General features: G+C 41.0%; 1 protein-coding gene across 4 annotated transcripts in view; it reads left to right on the top strand.

Moving 5' to 3' along the window:
* The window catches only part of Dnajb6 (DnaJ heat shock protein family (Hsp40) member B6), a 64,926-nt gene that overhangs the window by 9,814 nt on the left and 33,639 nt on the right, over positions 1–21,473 (top strand). For 3 of the 4 annotated variants that reach the window (XM_032907204.1, XM_032907203.1, XM_032907201.1), the window contains exons 2-6: positions 2,129–2,219; positions 4,234–4,343; positions 5,680–5,742; positions 6,842–6,952; positions 17,406–17,537. In XM_032907204.1, the coding sequence (XP_032763095.1) occupies positions 2,155–2,219; positions 4,234–4,343; positions 5,680–5,742; positions 6,842–6,952; positions 17,406–17,537 (481 nt within the window). In that variant the 5' untranslated portion in view covers positions 2,129–2,154. Of the gene's footprint in view, positions 1–137; positions 195–2,128; positions 2,220–4,233; positions 4,344–5,679; positions 5,743–6,841; positions 6,953–17,405; positions 17,538–21,473 lie in introns of all 4 variants that reach the window. The other variant, XM_032907202.1, reaches the window with a different exon arrangement.

Raw genomic sequence — 21,473 nt, 5'->3', positions numbered from 1 at the left:
TAATACAACAAGTGATTGTCGTCTTAATATGTCCTAGTTAGCTTAGTCCCTTGTGCCTGTTATTGCCTAGGTATTACACTTTTTGAGTCTCTGTCTTCATTGAAAAGAGGATGACCCAAAGGCTTTTTTTTCTGCAGGAGTAAGGGCTGAGGGCCATGCTGAAGATGTTTTGAAAGAGTTATTTTCTTTATGTGGTAGGTATAACAACATAGAATTTACTAGAGAAAGACATGTTGGTTGGAGTGGGGAGACTCAATAGTTAAGTTTTGGTCATGTTCTATTTGAAACAGCACGCTCAGTATCCAAGTGGCTATTTTGTGCAGTCTTGTGTCTATTTACTGGGTTAGGCTTTCATTTGGGACTCAGGGTGTTATATAATGGGCAGTAGATGTCGAGATGAGTGAGGCTTTGAGCACATTTGAGGAAATTCATCATAGAATGCAGATCTGAGAAGACTGGAAAAGATTTGGGAAGTCAGAAGAGCCCTTAAATGTATGGGGGAGGGGTTAGGAATTCCTGAGCTTAAATCAGGTGATTTCAAATGATGAGGTAGGACAGAAGTAGAAACTTGCGAGTGAGTCAGGCTGTGGAGAAAGAAATACATTGGACTTAAATTAGTCTATTTCAAGGGGTTTGGTGGTTGAGAGGTTGGCAGCTCTCAAAGTGTCTCGAGTTCTCCAAATGAATTAACTCAAGGGGTATTCTTCATTTAAGAAGGCCAGCATTCAAGTGTTGGCTGAATATCAACTGCCAGTTGGTGCTGTGTACCCCACTGCCTTGAAGTCAGGATTCATGGCTGGTTCATTTGGCTCTCCTGTCAGCTCTAGTTTTTGCATCACTCATAGTAGGAACATGGACATTGGTGGAAATATTAGACCACCTGGAAGGAGAAGGAGCGGGCATGTGCTTTGACTAGCACTTCACAGTGGCTGTTGTTTCACTTTGTAAGGCTCACATATTTGGAGTCAGAAACAGTCTTGGGATTTATTGTTCTCTAAGAGTAGATTAGTACAACAATGTTTGCCTTGTCTGTGTTGGGTCCTGTAGTTATTAGCATTGGTTTTTAAAATGCTGCTTTAGACAGATCCTTTGTAGCCCAACTTTTATCATTTAATGGAGTAGAGAGGAAGAGGTGATGTTTTTTCCCCTGGTGTTGATGACCAAACTTAGGGCCTTACATGTACTCACAGGCTCTCTACCATTGAACATATCTCCAGTCTTTATTTTGGTATTATTTGCTATTTTTGTGTTTGTTTTTGAGACAAGTACCATTGTGCAGCCAGGTGGGGCATAAAGTCTGAAAGGGTAGGATAATGGTTGTTTGTTATCAAGGTGGTATTTGATGTTGTAAAAGATTGTGCTTTTCCATTTTGCTTGTCAAGACCCTTTTCAAAGTTCATCGTCCTTTTCTTCCGAAGGTGAGTGGCAGTTTTTCTTGTTTTCCTTCTGAGGATGGTAGCCTTTGAGGAATCACATTTCCTGTAGGGCTCTCAATAGTAGCTTTCCTGTGCCTGAAAGGCTAATGAGAGAATGAGTAAGGTTGAAAACCCCAGACCTTGTGGACTGGTGCTCAGGCTGCTATTGTGTTAGGATTGTAAACTCCCTGGTGCTTTCCAGTAACTGAGCTGTGCCTCCTTCCTGTTTTGTCTGCCTTCCCTCAGTTTATATCATATAATATATAATTTTATATATGTATTTAGTTTTTGAGACAGGATTTCTCTGTGCAGCAGAGCCCCCTGGCTGTCCTGTACTTGATTTGTAGACTGGTCTGGCCTCTAATACACAGAGATTCTCCTTCCTCTGCCTCCCTAGTGCTAGGATCATAGGTGTGCACCATCACATCTGGCTGTCCTGAACTCACTCTGTAGACCAGGCTGGCATAGAAATCAGATGTGCCTGCGATTTGCATCTCTGGCACTGCAATTAAAGGTGTGTCTCATCATATGGATGGGAAATGATTGTTGAACCCAGTTTTTGGACAGAGGTCCTGCCTAAGATACAGGCTAGTGACTGGCTACCAGAAGCTCTTTCTGGGTCAGTAGGTGCAGAGGAGGAGCTGACTCTTACTCATTCTCTCATTTTTCACTGATTAAGCAGTGTAATCATGGGTGTATTTTTTTATTTGCAGGATTTGTTCCAACAGTCTGTTAAAACATGGTGGATTACTATGAAGTGCTGGGCGTGCAGAGACATGCCTCACCTGAGGACATTAAAAAGGCGTAAGTAATTCTATTTCTGAGATGATGTTCTATACCATGGTTCGTTGGTAACTCGATAATGTAAAGATTAGGTTTATTCATTTTATGTGTGAATGTTTTGCTTGCCTGAATGTATGTGTGTATGCTCAGTGTTTGAAGGAGGTCAGAAGACAGTATATGATCCCCTAGAACTGACTTTGTGGATAGTTGCAAACCACCATATGGGTGCTGGGAATCAAACTTTGGATCTCAGTAAGAGCAAGTGCTCTCAGACCCTGAACAAGGCAGCCATCCTGTACTGGGATCTAATCTAGGTCCTATGGTTTAATTTTAAATGTTTAAGTTCTAATATTTCTCAGACTTGGGGATCTTTGGCATTCTTTCTAATTGGTGATCTTTAGGTTGAAAGACCTAACCACTCTTAAAAAAATGAAGTAGATGATTCTTAGGAGGTTAAGCTGGCTTTCATACTCATACACACTGTACACGCATACATATGTATATATACACATGCACCCCCAAAACCTGACAACTTATACCATGTTCCAAAAAAGAAATGTTAAAATTGCCCCTGTATGCTAGAGGTCCTAGGTTCCATCTGGAGTTCCTCGTACTATCTATATTTACTTTGTGATACCTCCTTCTGTCCCTGGTGTTTCCTGAATTCCAACCTAGGCCTGTTGTCTCCACTGAACTGTATCTGTAGCTCTTCACCATTATCTTTTAAAATGTTGGTGTATGCTGGGTGATGTTAATCCCAGTACTCAGAGTAGGCAGATCTCAGTGACTTTGGGACCAGCCTGTTCTACAAAGTGAGTCCCAGACAGCCAGGACTCTGTTACACAGAGGGTTGGTGTGTCAGCAGGGACATAACCAGTTGAGGCTTAGTGTTCTAGTTTATTTATTTATTTATTTATTTATTTATTTATTTATTTTAAAGATTTATTTATTTTGTATATGAGTACACTGTAGCTGTCTTCTGACACACCAGAAGAGGGCATCGGATTCCATTACAGATGGTTGTGAGCCACCATGTGGTTGCTGGGATTTGAACTCAGGACCTCTGGAAGGGCAGTCAGTGCTCTTAACCACTGAGCCATCTCTCCAGCCCCAGTGTTCTAGTTCTGATGCTGTGATGAACTACCCAAAAGAAACAGAAAAGGGTTTACCTCATGATAGAGGTCACATAATCATCACTGTGGAGAAGTCATGGCAGAAGCTTCAAACAGCTAGTTCGATTATATCTACTATAGTTCAGATAAATGTGTGTAGATGGCTGTGTTCTTGCTTGTTCTCAGCTTGCTTTCTTTGCAGTGTAGGGGTGCTGTCTACTGAACGGTGCTGTACCTAATCCACATCGGCTTCCTTGAGACCATTCTCCAAGTAATTCTATATTCTAGCCACAAAAGTTGACATTTCAATCTTGTTTAAGCATTAAATCTAGAACAGGTGGCTATTTAAAAGCTATTAGGAGTCCGGATTGTGCTGTGGGAGATGTTCTTCCTTTATATTGATGATGAGTGGAGGATTGAATGGCTGGGGAAAAAATAGAAATACGAGGGAATTTATTTAAATTGTATCTGTTCTGCTCAGTGGACAGGGAGTTGTCTACATTTTGTACACGCTTAGCCTGATCACCAGAGCCTGTAATTTGAATACTTGGATCATCCGACATGCAAGTTTTCAAACTAATTATTCTTGCCAGTTCTTGTGCAAGTATCTGAAATTAGAACTTGCTTATTTCATTCGCAGGAAAAGGGGGCTTTACTGCTAAAATATTCTTATACCTAATGGTATAGTCATTTTCTGTTTAAGGGTAGGGTGTTTTTTCTTTTTCTTTTTTCTTTTTCCTTTTTTTGAGACAGGATTTTTACGGCGTGCATGGCTGGCCTGGAGCTCAGTATGTAGACCAGGCTAGTCTTAACTCATAGACCCATTGCTGGAATTAAAGGTGTGCTACTACCATGGCTAGCTGCTTATATTAAAGTTCTATGGACTTCAGTGTACTCAGTATACACCTTTTTCATCTTTCAAGGTATCGAAAACAGGCACTCAAATGGCACCCAGACAAAAATCCTGAAAATAAAGAAGAAGCGGAGCGGAAATTCAAACAAGTAGCTGAGGCATATGAAGTGTTATCGGATGGTAAGTAAGCCTGAGCAGGAAGGGCTCTGAGAGGGTGCATCAGAATAGGACTTCTAAGAGAGCACAGACAGAAAATTTGTTTGCTCCCAGCTAAACTGCTTCCCCTTCCCAAAGGTTTTTATTTTCTTGTGGACTTTGTATCTGGTACATCTAACCATGGGTGCTGAGGAGCTATGGGCCATGCATGAGCTGTAGACGTTGTTCTGCTGCAGGGATTTGTTAATGGGGTTTTAATACTTGCACAAGGAAGGGGTGCTCCAATTTAGACTTTGATACAAACACACACTTTGACACATACATACACACACACATCCCACTTTGGATCTAGAGCATAGACATTAGATGCCTCTGAAGGTTGTTTGCAGTTGGGTGAAGGGTTAGCTGTCAGCTAGGGGCAGCCATAACATTTGTGGTTAAGGAAAGATTTTGCATCTAAAAGGCTGGGAATAGTGCCAGAGATGTGAAAAGTACTGCCTATATCCTAAGCACTATCCTGCTGGGTGGCCTGGCATGAGTCAAGGCAGAGGTATTTAAAAGGTTAGGTACTAATTGACTGATTATAGGAAATAATAGGTCACCATCTTAAAAAAAAATCTTTTTCTAGAAGGAACCTGACCTAAAATGCAATGAGCCAGCTTATTGGCATACAACTCCTTGCATTATCAATACTCTAATATGTAACCTTTCCAGTTTTAAAGGCAACCCACGAAACTTCACAAGTATCAATTTTTTCCCCCACTTAATGAAGACATTGATAACTGAAATCCTGCAAATGTGGCAAGGTCTTAATACTGTTGGGGCTTTGAGCTCTAGTGACTGGAGCCTGGACTTCAGAGCTTATGTTACTGTTCTTACAAGGGCTCTTCTTACTCAAGATGGGGTTGTTCTTCACTTTGTTTCCCCTGTTGTAGAATAGTATAAGATTTTTGGGGGAAGACAGAAGGATGTGGCAGCTGTGTTGTATGGCTATCCCAGAAGCACAAAGGCAGCAAGCAGGGCTTGGGCATACCAGCATAGCACCTGTGAACCAAGTGAGTGAGTGGTCAGCTCAGCAGAGCCTGAGCCTGAGCCTGAGCCTGGCTGTGCAATGTAGCACAAGCCTGGCTTCTTTTATGGTATATGCTTATCCACTGTGCATTCTACCCAGTGTTTAACATCCACTCGCTGGACTTTGTAGTAAGCATCTGTAGCCGTTACAAGTAAGTTTGCCAATTCAGGAGACCTGCCTCCTTTTAAAGTCGAGGGTCTTCTAAATGGATGTAGATTTAAAATGGGAAATACTGACTGAATGTTGGAAAGAACTTAACCATACTGATTGTTTTTCTCAAATTTAAAGCTAAAAAGCGGGACATCTATGACAAATATGGCAAAGAAGGATTAAATGGTGGTGGAGGAGGAGGTATGTCAATTTTCTTTTTGGAGACAAAAGGGCTTGACAAGTTACTTGTGTAACTGAACTGTGTTCAGTTCTTAAACGATTTGTTCTTGATAGTCAATAGGGATTAGTCTTGAAAGTGGTGAGTGAGTTTCTTCTTCCTGCTTCCTCTTGTTTTCCCTTGCCCCTTTGTCACTTCTCTCTCCATTCCCCTCCCCCGTTCTCTCCATGTACTCATGGCTGGCCTCTCCTCCTCTTCTCCCTCTCTTTCTCTGCCCTACCACCTTCTTAATTCCCCTCCCCATGCCCTGAATAAACTCTGTTCTATACTTAAAAAAAAAAATGGTAAGTTGTGTGAATGAGAAGTAAACATTTACAGGAGCTGCTCCTTGGCTGGGCCTGGTGGTGCATGCTGAAAATCCTAATGCCTAAGGTGGTATAGTGCCTGTGAGTTGAAAAACCTGCCTGGTGGGTTTCAGATTACTCTATATGATTACGATTTTTCTGCGGTAATTCTGCCTCCTCAGAGTAATTTAAAAAAATATAAAAACTGAACCAAAAGCGAATTTGACAGGAGCTTTGAGAATTAAAGGCCAGCCTGCTTTACATAGTGAGGATCTGCTTCAATAAAAGGGAGGGGGGAGAAAAACCACCACACATTTTTCAAGTTAGGAGATGTATGTGGAGGTGTTTGCTTTGATAGATAGCCTTACTGTGCTTTCAGCAGTGATACTGCCTATTGTGTGAAAATGGTGTGCAGCAGATGAGCTGCCTCACTGTGATCCTTAGAATGCTTGCTGTGACCTAATGTTGTACCTATGGGGAAATTGGTAGAGTGAATATTATTCTTGGCTTTCATAAGCCTTTATAACTAATGACAAAAACAGTGAATAGTGATTTTAATTATGTTAAAGCAGCATTGTAGACAGAGACTGAGAAATTCATAGGCCTTAGAGATCTGAGCACCCATGTGGCAAATGTAGTTAGCATCAGTGAAAAGTCTCAAGATGTATGGAACATGTTCTCTCTTAGACCATGAAATATACAATAGTTTATGAACGAACAGTTGCTTTGAAATAGCAGAATTCATACGCTAAACACTTGACTTACTGTGCTTGTATAGGTGGAAGTCATTTTGACAGTCCATTTGAGTTTGGCTTCACATTCCGGAACCCAGATGATGTCTTCAGGGAATTTTTTGGTGGAAGGGACCCATTTTCATTTGACTTCTTTGGTAAGTACCTACTTGCTCCATCCTTTGGTCTGGCCCAGTGAGGGCTGGTGGTACCCTTTGCATTTAATATATTGTGTTGTGATATGGATCAGTGGAGTCCTCAGACATTTTCTGACAACCTTTTTCAGAGCTTTTGGATTTGTAACTTCAGCAATAAAGATTTTAGTGTATTATTTCCTTCTTCCATGTGTATTATTCTATCCTAGTTAATTTGTTTTTGCCCTCTAGTGAATTTATGGTTTGGACAGGATAAGATGTTGGAAATCTAATCTTAATCTTTTTTAAACATTTCTTACTTTTAGTGTTCAGGATTTGAAACCAGGATCTTGGATATACTGACATCTTTAGCATTCATCTACCTCCACTCTGCAAAGTAGTTTATTAGTGAGTTTGTGAAATGCACTAAGCATCACAGATGCTGGTCCAGAACATACAAGTTCCATACACATACCCTTTGTAACTGTTCCTGTCGTCTAGTCTAGAGTGTGAAGAAAGGGTGCATTAGTGCAAAGCAGAGGGCACTGGGATAGCAGCTGTTGATTGTGGGGAAGTAGGTCTCCTGCCTTTAGTCTGATGCCTGACCCTGGACTCTTAGGGATCGTGTACACAGGCGTAGACTTTTCCATGTCCTTGTCAGCAATCACTTAGTTACTAGAAATCTTCCTTATGGCTGAACATTGGTAAGCACTGGACTTGGGAGATCAGGGTTGAATGTGCTCTTGCTGCCTCTCTTTTGTCCTGGTGCACTGAGAGGGAAACACATCCTGTGTGTCTGAAGAGACTTGAACATCACCAGCAAACCCTCAGGAGGAGAAACAGACAGTTGTGTCTACCAGTGCTAGCAAAGGGAGACAGGTGGGACCCCTTCATGTCCTGATGTCATAGGTGTGAAGAGGAGCAAGTCACCCTGGATCTGGTAGGTCTTGGACTTTTCATGTTGTGATACCAAGTTGATCTCAATGAGTGTGTGTGGAGGAGGGGAGGGAGAGGCAGAGATTGATTTTTTCCTTTATCCTGCCTTTCAGAGAGAGATATTTTACTTTTATCTTGCCTTCCTGAGGGAAGGAAAATAGTGAATATGTCAGAACATGTTCACTCATAGTGAAATTACATAGGAGAAAGGTTACTGTGAGTGAGGGTTGGGATGTTCTGAAGAAGCATGCAGAAAGCTCCCTATAACAAATGAGTAAGAGTGCGGCCAGTGGCACGATTGTAGAGCATTTAAAATATCAGATTAGGAACAGTTTACTAGTAGTACACAATCCAAATATGACTCAGCAGGTAAAGATACCTACCACCAAACTTGAGGGCCTGAATTTGGTGGATGAGTATTTGAACAGTAACACACTAATAAACGCGTCGAAAAAAAAAGTAAAAATTTAAAGATCTATACCTATGGCCTCTACATATTTAAGATGAGCAAAAGTAATTTGTAGTAAGAGAAAATGAACATTTGTTGCATTTTCTGTAACTCTTAAAACTAAGATACAGCTAGATGTGATCATGCCTACCTAAAGTACTAGCTCTGAGTTTCAAGGTAGCCTACCCCACCTAGGAATAACCAAAACAAAGCAATAAAGTTACTTCTGTGTATTTTTGTTTTATTCAGAAATTAGTGCTTAGTAATTTATATCTTGGTTTGTTGTGGAACAGCAGTGTTAAATGGAGCCTGTTCTGATGTCCTATCTGCTGGTAGATAGCTGAGTGAAAGACTTCTCTAGTTTGGAAGTTAATAAGACAAAGGAGGCTAACTTTTCTGTCTTTGAGGAGGTCAGGCATCTGAAACACTGCTTTATCTTGCCTAATTAAAGAAAAAATTGAAGCCTGTATTGTGGTGCACATTTTTGTAATCGAGAACTTGGGAGATTGGGACAGAAGGATCATCAGTTTGAGGCCAGTTAAGGATACATAGTGAATCATAAATAACAAGAACTGAAAACTCCAGAACCTCACTTGGGGTGGAAGGTAGATAGATGACATTATTATGCCGAGACTAACCTGAGCTACTTGAGAGCGTACTCTGAGAGCCTGTCTAGAAGAAAAAAGCTAAGGGCTGTGGATGTTTGTCAGTGGTAGATGCTTGTCTATCCTATACAACTCTGATTTGTCCCTAGCATTGTCACAGAAAAGAGGCCTGTGTTCCTTTTTAGGGAATTAATATTCAGCACTTGTTTTCCTTGAGAAAAAGAATCTGACACTCTAGTCTTTGGACAGTTCTTTCTATGGAAGGCCTATATTAGAGCTTTTAATTAGATGGACCTGAGTTTGTATCAGTAGTGCAAGAAGGAATGTAGTAGGCTTACAAGTCTGCTCTACCTTAGGTATGGCTCAGGTAGGCACTCCCTCCCTGCTTTGCCGACATAAGTGTGGCAGTGATAATTCTTTAATCCATTCTTGTAGGTCTTCTAGGGGACTTCCATTTTCAGGCAGTAAGGATTTTCGCACAGGAAAAGAAGTTGCTCCATGGCTACTACGTGTATGAGGTGACCGTGCAGCCTGCTGGTGGTATGTGGAGTGTAGACTGGGCCCTTTGTGCAGGGCTGGGGGACTCAGTCAGCAGCATTTAGACCCCTTGTAAATCTGATAACAATGTCTATTGATTTTTTTAGTCTTAAGTTTTCATACAACCAGCTTTTAGGACCACCCCCCCCCTTTTGAGGGTTTGTTTTTCAAAGTAGCTCATTCTTACAAATATGCTGGATGTAGTATAATGTATTGTGCTGATTGGGAGGTTGAGACAGTCTTTTCTGGTCTGTCCCTATCCCTTTTCTATCTGTCAAAAAATCATTTTTAAGATTTTTGTTTTAAAATGTAGTTCAGACTGTCCCTGTATTTCTGGCCAGCCCTCCAAGTGCTGGCATTGCACAGTATCCCATGTCCTGTTGTGAAGCATTGTTAAGCTATACTGTGCTAAAAAAAAATTCAGGTCTCTTCCCTTGGTGATGGAGTGGAGTCCTTAGAGGAGGGAGATGCTCTGGGAACACCTTTCCCTGTGACTGGCAACTTTTCCAGGAAGGTCAGGAAATAGGCAGTTTCCACAAGGAGCTTAGTAGTGGAGGGGGAGTATATATGGAATATAGAGGTTAGCTGAATTTCCCAGAATATGGATCCCAACCACAAATGAACTTTTGTTGAAACGTTGTACATTAATTCAAATTAGATTGATCTCTTCGTGTGCTTTACTGACCCAGGACATCCTTATTTGTGTCCTGGTTATGTAGACCTGGTAATGTAAGACTGACAAGTACCTGACAGTAAGGCTTTTGGTTCTAGTAGTTCTGACAGGAAGTATCTCTTAGAGAACTGTGTGTTTAGCTCCACACTTTATTCTCATTCTCAGGAATGACCAAATTGCCTTTGGCATTGCTGTTGATTTCCCTTTATCACTTAGTATGCTCTTTCTTCACAAAGACTTTGTGAATCAAAGGATTTGGTAGTCCACTGGAAAAAGCCCTTGGTATGGAGAACCTTGGAAAAACCTTGTGGGGGAGGGTAATTGTGTGGAGGGTACTTCTTTTGAGCCATAAATTTAGTTGTAGTGAGTCAGTCATTTTACTCTCCAGGATTCGAGGAAGTGGCCAGTGAGGACTTGGAACCTAGTGAAGAACTAGACCAGCCCTGTTTTGAGGAGTCAGTAGAAGACGCCCTGAGTGACGAGCACAGTGAGGTTTTGGATGTGATATCCAGTGAGGAGCTGGACCTTAGTGAAGATGAGTCAAGTGAAGGCTGTAGCTGGGGCCAGGGCGGACTCCTCAGTGAGGACCTGGACCTCGTCTCCAGCGAGGAGGAAGCCAGTCTCGGGGATGCGGAGGAGCTCAGCGAGGAGTATGAGGAGCTGCTGAGCGAGGAGGAGCACAGTGGGCCGGAACCCGAGGCGCTGCTTGTTCAACAATAAACAAAAAGGAATGGCCTGGGTCTCTGTTTTATAAGAAAGTCTATTTTATTTAAAGTTTATCTAGAATAAAAAGAATTGCTTCTATCATCACCATGTTGTATTTGGTCAGATTACCAGAGTTGACTTGGAGACCAAGGAGGGGAGGGGTCCAGATGCCCCAGGTCAGTGCTCTTTGTAGGAGGACTGAGCTAATAGCACAGGTAGCACTGGGAGTGCTGTAACAAAGTGATTTAAACAAGAGACACCCCCCCCCCCCAAATGCTACAACCAAGGTAAAGGTATGCAGGGATCCCTGCTGACCTGAGGGCAGATGTGCTAACAGACTTCAGTGAGTCTTCATACCATCTGTGCCACAGCATCATCCTGTGACCAGTGGTGACTGATCACTGGTTCATAATTCCCTTTGATCTTGATTGTTTCAGGGAGCCAGTATTAAGAGTCCAGGGTCCTTTAAGATGAGATGATTCTAGCTCAGTAAAATTCTTAGCAGTCTATAAGAAGCTAATAGTGCATTTAGAAGTAGAAAATCTTGAAAGCTGGAGATGTTTAGAAGAGTTGAAAGTTAGGAAAAATGTAATTTCAGAGATCAGAGTGGCACCGACAAAAACAGGTAGCTTAAGCTTGCATTGTATTGGTGACTGCATCTCAAACTTGATCACATATGTCCTTAATTGCTTTAAGGACAAAGTACCATTTCTCTTCCCAGTGGGATTTGAAAGAGAGTATTGGATTTAAAAGTATATGGAAACACGTTGTGGATCAGTTTCCAGCTAGTTGTTAAAATGCTGCATTTTCATTGGATTTTAGACTACAGCTTGCCTGCATCTTTCATTAGCTCCCTTGTTCTTTCTAAAAGAAAGACAGTAGATATCACATTGAATTAGAGATTGATACTTAACTGTGCTCTCAAAAACTTGTCCTGGCTTGGAAGAAGAAGGATGGAGGTTACTTTGATTCGCCCCTCCCAATGATCTGGTTGATTCAAGATTGCTCATAATTACTCTTTAAATTTTTATTTTATGTGCATTGATGTTTTGTGTGCATGTATATCTGTATTAGGGTGTCAAATCCCATGGAACTGTTGCGAGCTGCCATGTGGGTTCTGGGAACTGAACCCTGGGTCCTCTGGAAGAGCAGCCAGTGCTCTTAACAACTAAGCCATCTGTCCAGCCCCTGAAGACATATTTGAGAAGTTCTGAGGCTTGTGGGCTTTCTCCCCCTGCAGACAAACTCACAGCATTGAGCAGTGCAGTGAGGTTTTCATTTAATTTCTAAAGTTTTTCTGTAACAATTTCTATTCCCCCAAACTGCACGTAATTGAAGAATATGAATATTTTGGTTGCACAGTACAAAGTTTGACATTTTGAGACAGGGTCACTCCATGTAGCCCCACCTGGCCTGGTAACTTGCTGTGTAGATCCAGCTGGCATCAATCTCATATTAGCCTGCCTTTGCCTCTTTCTCCTTTGTGAAGATTAGAGTGTCTCCATGTCTGGCTTAGTTCATTCACTTTTATATTGTGTTCATGATGGTGGACAACTCCAGGTGAGCCCCACATCCTTGGTGGGTATAACTATGATCTTGGACAGGAAGAATACTTTAATGAACCCTAAGCTCCCTGATGTGGGTTTAGGGAACAATGGCAATGCATTGCTCTTTATCTTGTGGAAGGGGAAGCAGCAGATTCACATTGTGTGAGAGCAGTTAACACAAAAGATAGAACTAAATACTGAATTGTCATCTTAGAACAGCACAAAGTACTCCCTATCTTCCCAACAGAGCCATTGGATATCCTAGCATGTTCATTCTAGGGGAAAGTTGTGTGATTACTATGTCTCCAGGACTACTCATGAAGTAGACTAATTATCAACAAAATCACTTTAGAAGTTGGAAGTGACGCAATTTGTTTAACATACATGACACCCTTTAGCTGTGTCTATCCTGAGTGTCCATCTGTGGCTCAGTGTGGTGCTGGGCTGTGGTTTTATTTCTGTTAATTCCAAGTAGTCATTTTCCATTCTTGAAGTGTAAAAAGATACCATTTGAAAAATGGGAGTTGTAATGAGGGAACACTTTAAATTTAGCTCTTAGGAGTGGAATTAGTCCTTTCCCTGTATATCTCCTTAGGATGTTGTTTTTCCTTTTTCCTTTTTAAATTAATTTTGTTTAGTGTTCATTGGTGTTTTGCCTGCATATATGTCTGTGAAGGCGTCAGATTCCCTGGAACTGGAGTTAGACAGTTGTAAGCTGCTGTGTGGGTGCTGGGAATTGTACCTAAATCCTCTGGAAGAGCAGTCAGAGCTTTGAGCTGCAGAGCCATCTCTTCAGTCCTTTTAGCAGTCCTTTTGCTTTAGGGCTAAGATTAGGGGACATGTGCAACTGCTTAGCAGTTTTGTGGGGAGATAGGTCCCAGTGAATTGCCCAGGTTGGACTAGCTCTCAAGACCTGAGATTTTAACCCTATGCTGTGTTGGTAATTTGGTTTTAAAGTTACTCGAGAGTTTTTAGGTGTTAGGAATTCCCACTGTGTATTCTGTCACCACCCTTACCCCTTCACCGTGCCCTTGTACTTTCCTGTTTTGGTTTTTGTATTTGGGAGTTTATATGGAAGCATAGGATAAGCATAGGGATATGTTTGGGCCATGGGTCATTAGTATATTCTGCTTGCTGTGTGAGGTGTGTGGAGCGCATAGTTTGCTCCTGGGCTTTTATTGGTAGGGAGTTCACAGAAGCATTGGATTTCAAGTTAACATTCTGTGATGTAAAATGTGGGCATTTCATTAATCTCACATGTTTACTTCATTTAGGCTTTTTGTTATTCAGTGTGGTTTTTCTCTCTTCTTTTCCTTTTCTTTTTTCTTTCTACCACTTAGATATTTTTGTTAGTCCTTGGAGTGTTGGTTACTTCAGTGTCAGAAAACAGGGTCACATAAAGTTCTTCCTTAAAACATTTAAAATGTGTGGGTGTGTGCTTGGTATTGGCAAAAGCCAGAAGAGGGAGTGATTCCCTGAGGCTGGAATTATGAATAGCTGTGAGTCATCCTGTATATACTGGGAATTGAATTCCCTGGGTCCTCTGGAAGAGCAGTCAGTACTTTTACTTGCTGAGCTTTCTCCAGCCCCTCTTAAAGTTTTGCTCAGTAATTTGCATGCAGGTGCGTGCATGCGCACCTGCCTGTCTATCTGGCGACTGTTGGAGGTCATAGGACATTCAGCAGTTTTCTCCATCCACTATGGTAGGTCTAAGGATTACATGCATGTCAGCAGACATATACACTGAGGCGTCTTAGCAGCCCTTGTTCTGTCTTTGTTCCTTGAGACAGGGTCTTATGTAATAGCTCCACTGGCTTTAAACTTGTGATCTCATCACTTGAAGATTGCTATTATCAATGACTTAAGTTATATGTCTTATTCATAGGATGGAGCACGTAGCTAGCACATGTTAAGGAAGTGTTCCTACTGAGCCACACCGAAGTCCCTATATAATCCAGAAGAGTTAATAAGGAAAAATTGTAGGCTACAACCCTTGAATTTAGTATAAATGACTCCTTTTATATTGTTTTGGTATCCTTTAAAAAACAACAAAAAACAGATCACTAAATACAACTTTAGCATTTACAAATAAAGACATGGTTGGGTCAGGACATAAGATGGCTTAGCTGGTAAAAGCACTTGCTGTGCAAGCCTGATGACTTGAGTACATTCATAGACAGTAAAGGTAGAATGAGAGAACTGTCCTGTGACCTCCATAAGCATGCTTTGTCAGTACTCCCACTCCAAATTGTGTATGTAGATAAACTTTTAAAGATTTTGGGAAAGACAAAGGCTTCATTAGTTTAAGAATAGCTGAGGAGAATTTGTTTTCACGATAATGTAAATTGTCCCCAATTTGTGAGTGATCACACAGTATGTTTTAGCTGCTTGTAATTAACTGTCACAGTCGAGATATGAGAGCCTAGGCAGGCTTCAAACTTAGCTGTGTAGCCGAGGATGAACTTTAACAGCTGATCCTTCTGCCTCTTGCAACTGCTGGGTTCACAGGCGCTGGGAATGGAACCTGAGGTTTTGTACTAAGCTGTTTGAAATACATTTTTTTTTAAAAAACAAAACAAAACAAGGTCTTACTATGTAGTCCTGATCAACCTGGAACTCCGGTTCCTCTTCTTCTGCCTCCTAAATGCTAGGATTAAAGTTATATTCACCATACTGGCTTACTGATTCTTTTGCTTGTAGTTTGGGTATTATAAATACAAGAATTGCTATCCATGTTGTAGGCCTGCTGTCTAGGAAACCTCAGTGGCATACATACTTGGTTTATTGGCTGCTAATCAGTTTGAGAGCCTCTTGGTAAATGAAATGTCCCAAGTTTTTTTAAGTTTTTAATTTTTTATTTATTTAAGTTTTTATTTACTTATTCTCTTTTAAAAGATGGAAGAACAGGAAAGAGTCTGTTTATAAAGGGTGGAGAGATGGCTCAGTGTTAAGGGCTGGCCTATACTGGAACACAACAACACAGCGTTCAGGTTAGACATGTGCTGCCCCTTTCTGGCTTCTGAGCATTATACCCAAATGAACAAACCCATACACAGACATACTCATAGAAATTTAAAAATAGATTCTGGGAAGAAAAAAAATCACAAAATACAATAAAACAAAATTCTTAAAAGATGACATCCCTTAGTTACAGCTCAGACCGCTGTTTACTCCTTGCCCTGTTTGGCATAGAGTGAGTCATGGTGAATACACAAGTTTCTTTTAACCAGCCACTGTCAGACCTTGGAAGAAGCCATCTAGGGCCACTTAGGCAGGGCCCTTAGGCAGCGTTGTACAGGATAACCTTCTTGACCAGCTTGAGCCTCTCTTTTGTGCCCATCTCAAGCTTTCTGGAGCACTGCAAGCCTTTGCTCTGGTCCATGTCGTTTACCCTGGAAAAAAGCCTTTTGGGCAATCCTAGACAGAGATGGCTGTTTTGGAACCAGGAATGGACAACTAGAATGTTGTGTTCATCTGACTTTAAGCAGGCCAGCCGGTTCTTGCTTTGTCCTCTCTCTTCCTTTTGTCATTTATGCATCTGTGACAACTTTCTGTATGCATTTATATTTGAAAGTATGTGGTCTGTGGTTCTTTACAGATTTTCTACTTTACTAGGGGAAATAAAAACACTAAGGTAAGTTTAAAAAGTAATAGTTATAAATATTATGTTGTTAGTTGTCATAATGAAAAACTGAGTATGCTGCTGCCTTTAGATTGTAGTGTTGATACTTGTTCTATGTAGAGTATTTCTTGCTGAATCATTGGTAAGCGTTTTCTTTTCAGGGCCATCATGTTTCCAATTAAGTAATGGTCACAAGTCTCAGCAAAAGTACTTCATAAGTACAGTCCTGGGCCTGCCAAATAACCACAGTTCAGATTCCATTGGTCTCATAAAAATATAAGATGCACTTTCTTGAGTGTCCTGCCTGCCTATGTGTCTGTATCAAATGGGTACTGCACATGGAGGCCAGAAGAGGGTATTGGGTCCCCTGGAACTGGAGTTGAGATGGTTGTCAGCCTCTATGTGGGTGCTGAGGACTAAATGCTCTGTAAGAGCAAACACATGCTTTTAACTTCTTGAATCAACTCCATCCCTATCTTGTAAAGAGTTTTGAGTAGATATGAGAAAGGAATTGTTGGGACAACTTCATCGGGCTCACCAGCAGTTACATCCACCAGTTGCTGTTGTTTTATACCAGGCTTGTCACAGATTCAGAGATCTGTCTGTCTTAGTATTAGTTGGGATATAAAGGTGTGGGGCACCATGCTGAACTCTGAATTATTTTGAAAGCTGCTCTTCCTCTGTGTACAAGTTTCTAAGGTGGGAGGCTGGAGAGCTCATTGATCTTCCCTTTCAGAAGATCAGTTTGCAGAACTCAAGATAGGCATTTCACAAATACCTTTAACTTCAGCTTCTGGGTGATCTGATGTGTCTGGCTTCTCTGTGTCCCTACATGCACCTGCACCTAAACTATACCTAGCTTAATGACAAGTTGGAAAACAGCAAAATTGACCTAATGTTGAGACCATCTTTTTTTTTTTTTTTCTTTCTATTTTTTTTAAGACAGGGTTTCTCTGTATAGACCTGGCTATCCTGGAACTTGCTCTGTAGACCAGGCTGGCCTTGAAATCACAGAGATCCATCTACCTGTCTTTAGGAGTGCGGGGAATTAGAGGCTTGTACCACACAAGGCTGGGCTGAAGCCCTTTCTAATGAACTGAACTGTGTACTGAGCAAAAACTTTGTTGAAGGGCCCTCTGAAGGCTTGTTGAGGTGTATGTGGGTATGTACTGTTCCTGTGAGGTGTCTGTCTGGGCTGGCCATTTGCTTTGTTGTAGCATTGAGCTTTATTTGAATGATATCAATGAGTAAAAGTTGAGCATGAGCTCGAGTGGAGTGCTAAGAGCTGTTAGGCGTTTGTGCCTAATAGACCTTTATGTGTATCAAGGCATTAACCCATTTTTCTTCCTCTATGGAAAAAACAAATAAATGTTTTCATAACACATTTTAAAAATCTGTTTCTAGAAGATCCATTTGATGACTTTTTTGGAAACCGAAGGGGTCCCCGAGGAAGTAGAAGCCGAGGTGCTGGCTCCTTTTTCTCTGCCTTCAATGGATTTCCTTCTTTTGGAAGTGGATTTCCTGCTTTTGATACAGGTATTAAAGCCTTACATTTGATGTGTCTTTTAGCTAGTATAGTTTGAAGTTTGTATGTGATGGGGCAGGTAAGTTTCTCTTTGGTTGGAAATCTGTTTCTTGTTCTGAGGGTGGGTAGTGTAGACAGATTCTTGCTTCGAGTGAAGGTAATATGCCTGTAATATGCCTACCCTGGATGCCAGGTTTGAGCCCAGTTAGGGTTTGTCAACATAAACCATGCCACCAGTTGTGGGTGTGTGTGGGTATGAAGTTGTCCTTGCGTTAAGGTGTTGCAGTAACCTTTCCAACTCAAATAAGCCTGTGCAAAGAAAACACAACTCAATTCATATGAGTACAAGCTGTGTGCCTAGATTGGGCAGATCTACCACTGATCTCAGCTGTGAGATCCCTTATAACCTGTGGTTTCTTCAGGCACAGGCTTCCGCTCCATCTTCTACCTCCTCTTCCATTGACCTCCTCTTTCCCCTCTCCCCTCTCCTCCCAATCCTTCATTTCTACCTTCCCTTTCCCTGTCCAATCACCATCTCCCACCTTTATTTTACAAATTAAAATGGGGAGAAAGTTCTGATGAGGTCACCTGAGTATGTGACTAGGCAGCACTTCTTGGGGAAGCGGAATTAGCATCAAAATACAAACAGCTCCAGGGCAATCCATAACATTTCCCCCTTTTGTCCAGTTAAAAGGCTGTTTTCCCTCAAATATAAATTGAGTACAACTATTACCATTCTACAATCTATGAAGTATAAGATACACTTAACACCCAGTCCATCAATTTTGTCCTATAAATAAAGCACTCTGCCATCTATCTTAAAAGAATATAATTCTATACCTGACTTATATCCTGGTTTTAGATCCTATGTCATTTGAAAAACCACCCTTTCAAATCTGTATTATCTTTCTCAATTCTAAACAGCTTGGGTTGGCTATGAGACTACCAGTCTTCAACTACATCAGAAATCCAAGAATGACTAATATCACCTGAAAATTTGAGAGGCACAAAACATAACTGCCAAAACTTAGACAGGTAAATTATAAAGACTGCTGATCACCTGGACAGCCCCCATTCCTCAAAACATTGGAGCATTAGTCTTCAGCCTTTTGGTCAAGGATCATATGACAGACCTTTGTAATGCAGAATTTTGAAGGGCTGATTATCCTGTCTTGGCAGAGATTATCAGTAGACTATTTTGCATAATGTGTCCCTTGCTGGACAGTATTTGTCTGTAGATGGATTGAGGCAATCCTTGCCCAGTAGCTGTCTCGCCACAATTGGAGCAACTCCACTGATGCTCAGTTTCTTAGAATCCAAGAAGGGTGCTGTCAGGAGCAGACAGGTCTCTAGTCAAATGACCTTTAATAGAGAAATATCCATAAACGTCATATTCTGTGGACTTCTGACATCTTTGAAGATTATCTAGCTACGAAAGGCATTTCTGAACTGTTAAGCCTCTACTACTCTTGGCCATTTCTAATCGAAGTACCTCAAAAACATCCTTTTAATTGACTCAGAACCATGAGTTTGCTATCTGGCCCTTAACTTGTTTAATCAACCAAAAACAGTGTATAATAGCAGTTTATAGGACTGGGTCTAAGCCTTGTGTTCCTTTATTTTTTTTTTAAAGATTTATTTATTTATTATATATAAGTATACTGTAGCTGTCTTCAGACACACCAGAAGAGGGCATCAGATCCCATTACAGATGGTTGTGAGCCACCATGTGGTTGCCGGGATTTGAGCTCAGGACTTCTGGAAGAGCAGTCTTAACCACTCTTAACCACTGAGTCATCTCTCCAGCCCTAAACCATGTATTCTTAAATGTATTGTATAGGCACAATGCCTATATGAAAGTAACAATATTAATCTCAATTTTAAATCAATAAGAAGTTACACCAATGGAAACCTTAAATTTTTATCAAATAAATTCTGTACCAATGTAAAGATTCTATCTTCAACTTTGTATGAATTACAAAGATTTCTACCAGTGTAAGATAGAGCTATGTAATGTTTTGTTTAAGAGTAAATTTGATAACCTATCCCTATTTGTCTATTCCTCTAACTTCTATGATACTGCTATACCCCCTTTCTCTTCCACCCCCTTCCCTTTTACCTAAGAAGAAAGGGTAGAGAAGAGGAAAGGAAAGGTAGCAATCCCTGAGTTTAAACTCTCTAGTTCCCTTCCTGTCCAAAGCTACATTTGTAAAGTATCCCTTAAATGACAATATATCTAAAATCCATAAAATAACCAGAACCATCCACCCCAACATAAGGAACTGGGACAATGATCTTCTTTTGTCTGCTTCCAGCTGACTTGGGGTGAAGAATTCCCTTCTGGGGGCCCAAGGGGAAATAGGAAAGTTGACTTTGTCAGAGGAGAGCTGGCTGGCATCATTTGCCTTCCAGTCACTATGTGGCAGAAAGTTCATCGCTTAGCTGACATCTTGACTATGACAGTCTAAATGGCTGGATAGGGAAGCTAGCTGTTCTGGAAAAGTTCTGGAAGCGAGTCTTTAAAAGAAGCAGCTTCAGTGTAGTTGAGGTAGAATCAGATGCGGAGCGGGAATGGAAGGTTGCAGAACCTCAGCATCCTGGAGTGTGGATCTTTTGAGAGCTGACTTTCTCTTCTTTCATTCTGCAGCACACAAAACTTACAAGCAACATATAGTCCTGTAAAGACACTCACATGGAGTGTTCAGGGTGCACAGATTGGTTAAGAAAGATGACTGATTTTCTTCAGAGGTTAGTTAGTTTGATCCCATAATCAAACTGCAATATAACTTTGTATACATGCCATCTTAAATGATGGCATGTAATAACAAGTCATGAGAAATATGTACCCAATAAGTATTATTGGCTGTGCATAGACATTTTAGACTTCAGCCAGTTCCAGAATTGTCTCCACATACAGAGACATAAACATCACCACATCATCTATTTATTTGTTGTGTTAGTCTCCCATTTCTTCTCTGTCACCAAGGTCTTCAGGAGTTCTCCCTTTGTCGTGTCTGATCTTTATCAGCTTGGAAGGAACCCACAGCTTTTCTTTTCCTGTAGAAATAAAGGCATAACCCCTTTCCCAGTGTAACACATTTACCATATTCCATTCTGACGTCAGAATATCCTTGATATAAGCAGGCTGGTTTAGTTCAGTAGTTTTTTTTTCCCACAATCCAGTATCTTTCAGCAGCTGTGGTGTTTTGTTCATCAGCATTTAAAAATTTAAGGTTAGGGTTGGGGATTTAGCTCAGCGGTAGAGCGCTTGCCTAGCGAGCACAAGGCCCTGGGTTTGGTTCCCAGCTCCGAAAAAAAAAAAAAGAAAAAAAAATTTAAGGTTAATAAAGCACTAAGTAACCTATCTTTGAGGGTTTCTGTTGCCCCTTTTGCCTGTTAAGCATCTCCTTTAGAGTTCGATTAGAACTCTCCACAATTGTTTGTCTTGTAGGATTGTGTGATATGCCTGTAACGTGTTTTATATTATAATATTCAAAAAAACTACTTCATTTATTAGAGATATACGCTGGACTGTTGTCCGTTTTAATTTGTATGGGTATTCCCAGAATGGCCATAAGTTCTAACAAATGTGTAATTATAGAATTGGCAGTTGCCCATTGAAATCCTGAACATGTGTCTATAGTAAACATTTCTGTTTACCAAACTGTAAAATGGAAGACATCCATCTGCCAAATATCATTTCTCTGAGTACCCTTAAGGTTAGTTCCTGTAGGCAATGGAGTTTGGTTATATAATGAGAACATAGACATTGCCTCACAATCTCCTTGGCTTGTTGCCAAGTGATAGAGAATTCTTCTTTAAACCTTTGCTGTTGGGGTTGGGGATTTGGCTCAGTGGTAGAGCGCTTACCTAGGAAGCGCAAGGTCCTGGGTTCGGTCCCCAGCCCCGGAAAAAAAACAAAAAACAAAAAAAAACCTTTGCTGTTA

Source organism: Rattus rattus, chromosome 6 (genome assembly GCF_011064425.1).
Source record: "Rattus rattus isolate New Zealand chromosome 6, Rrattus_CSIRO_v1, whole genome shotgun sequence".
Taxonomy (NCBI): domain Eukaryota; kingdom Metazoa; phylum Chordata; class Mammalia; order Rodentia; family Muridae; genus Rattus; species Rattus rattus.
This window is presented reverse-complemented; position numbering and strand designations above follow the sequence as displayed.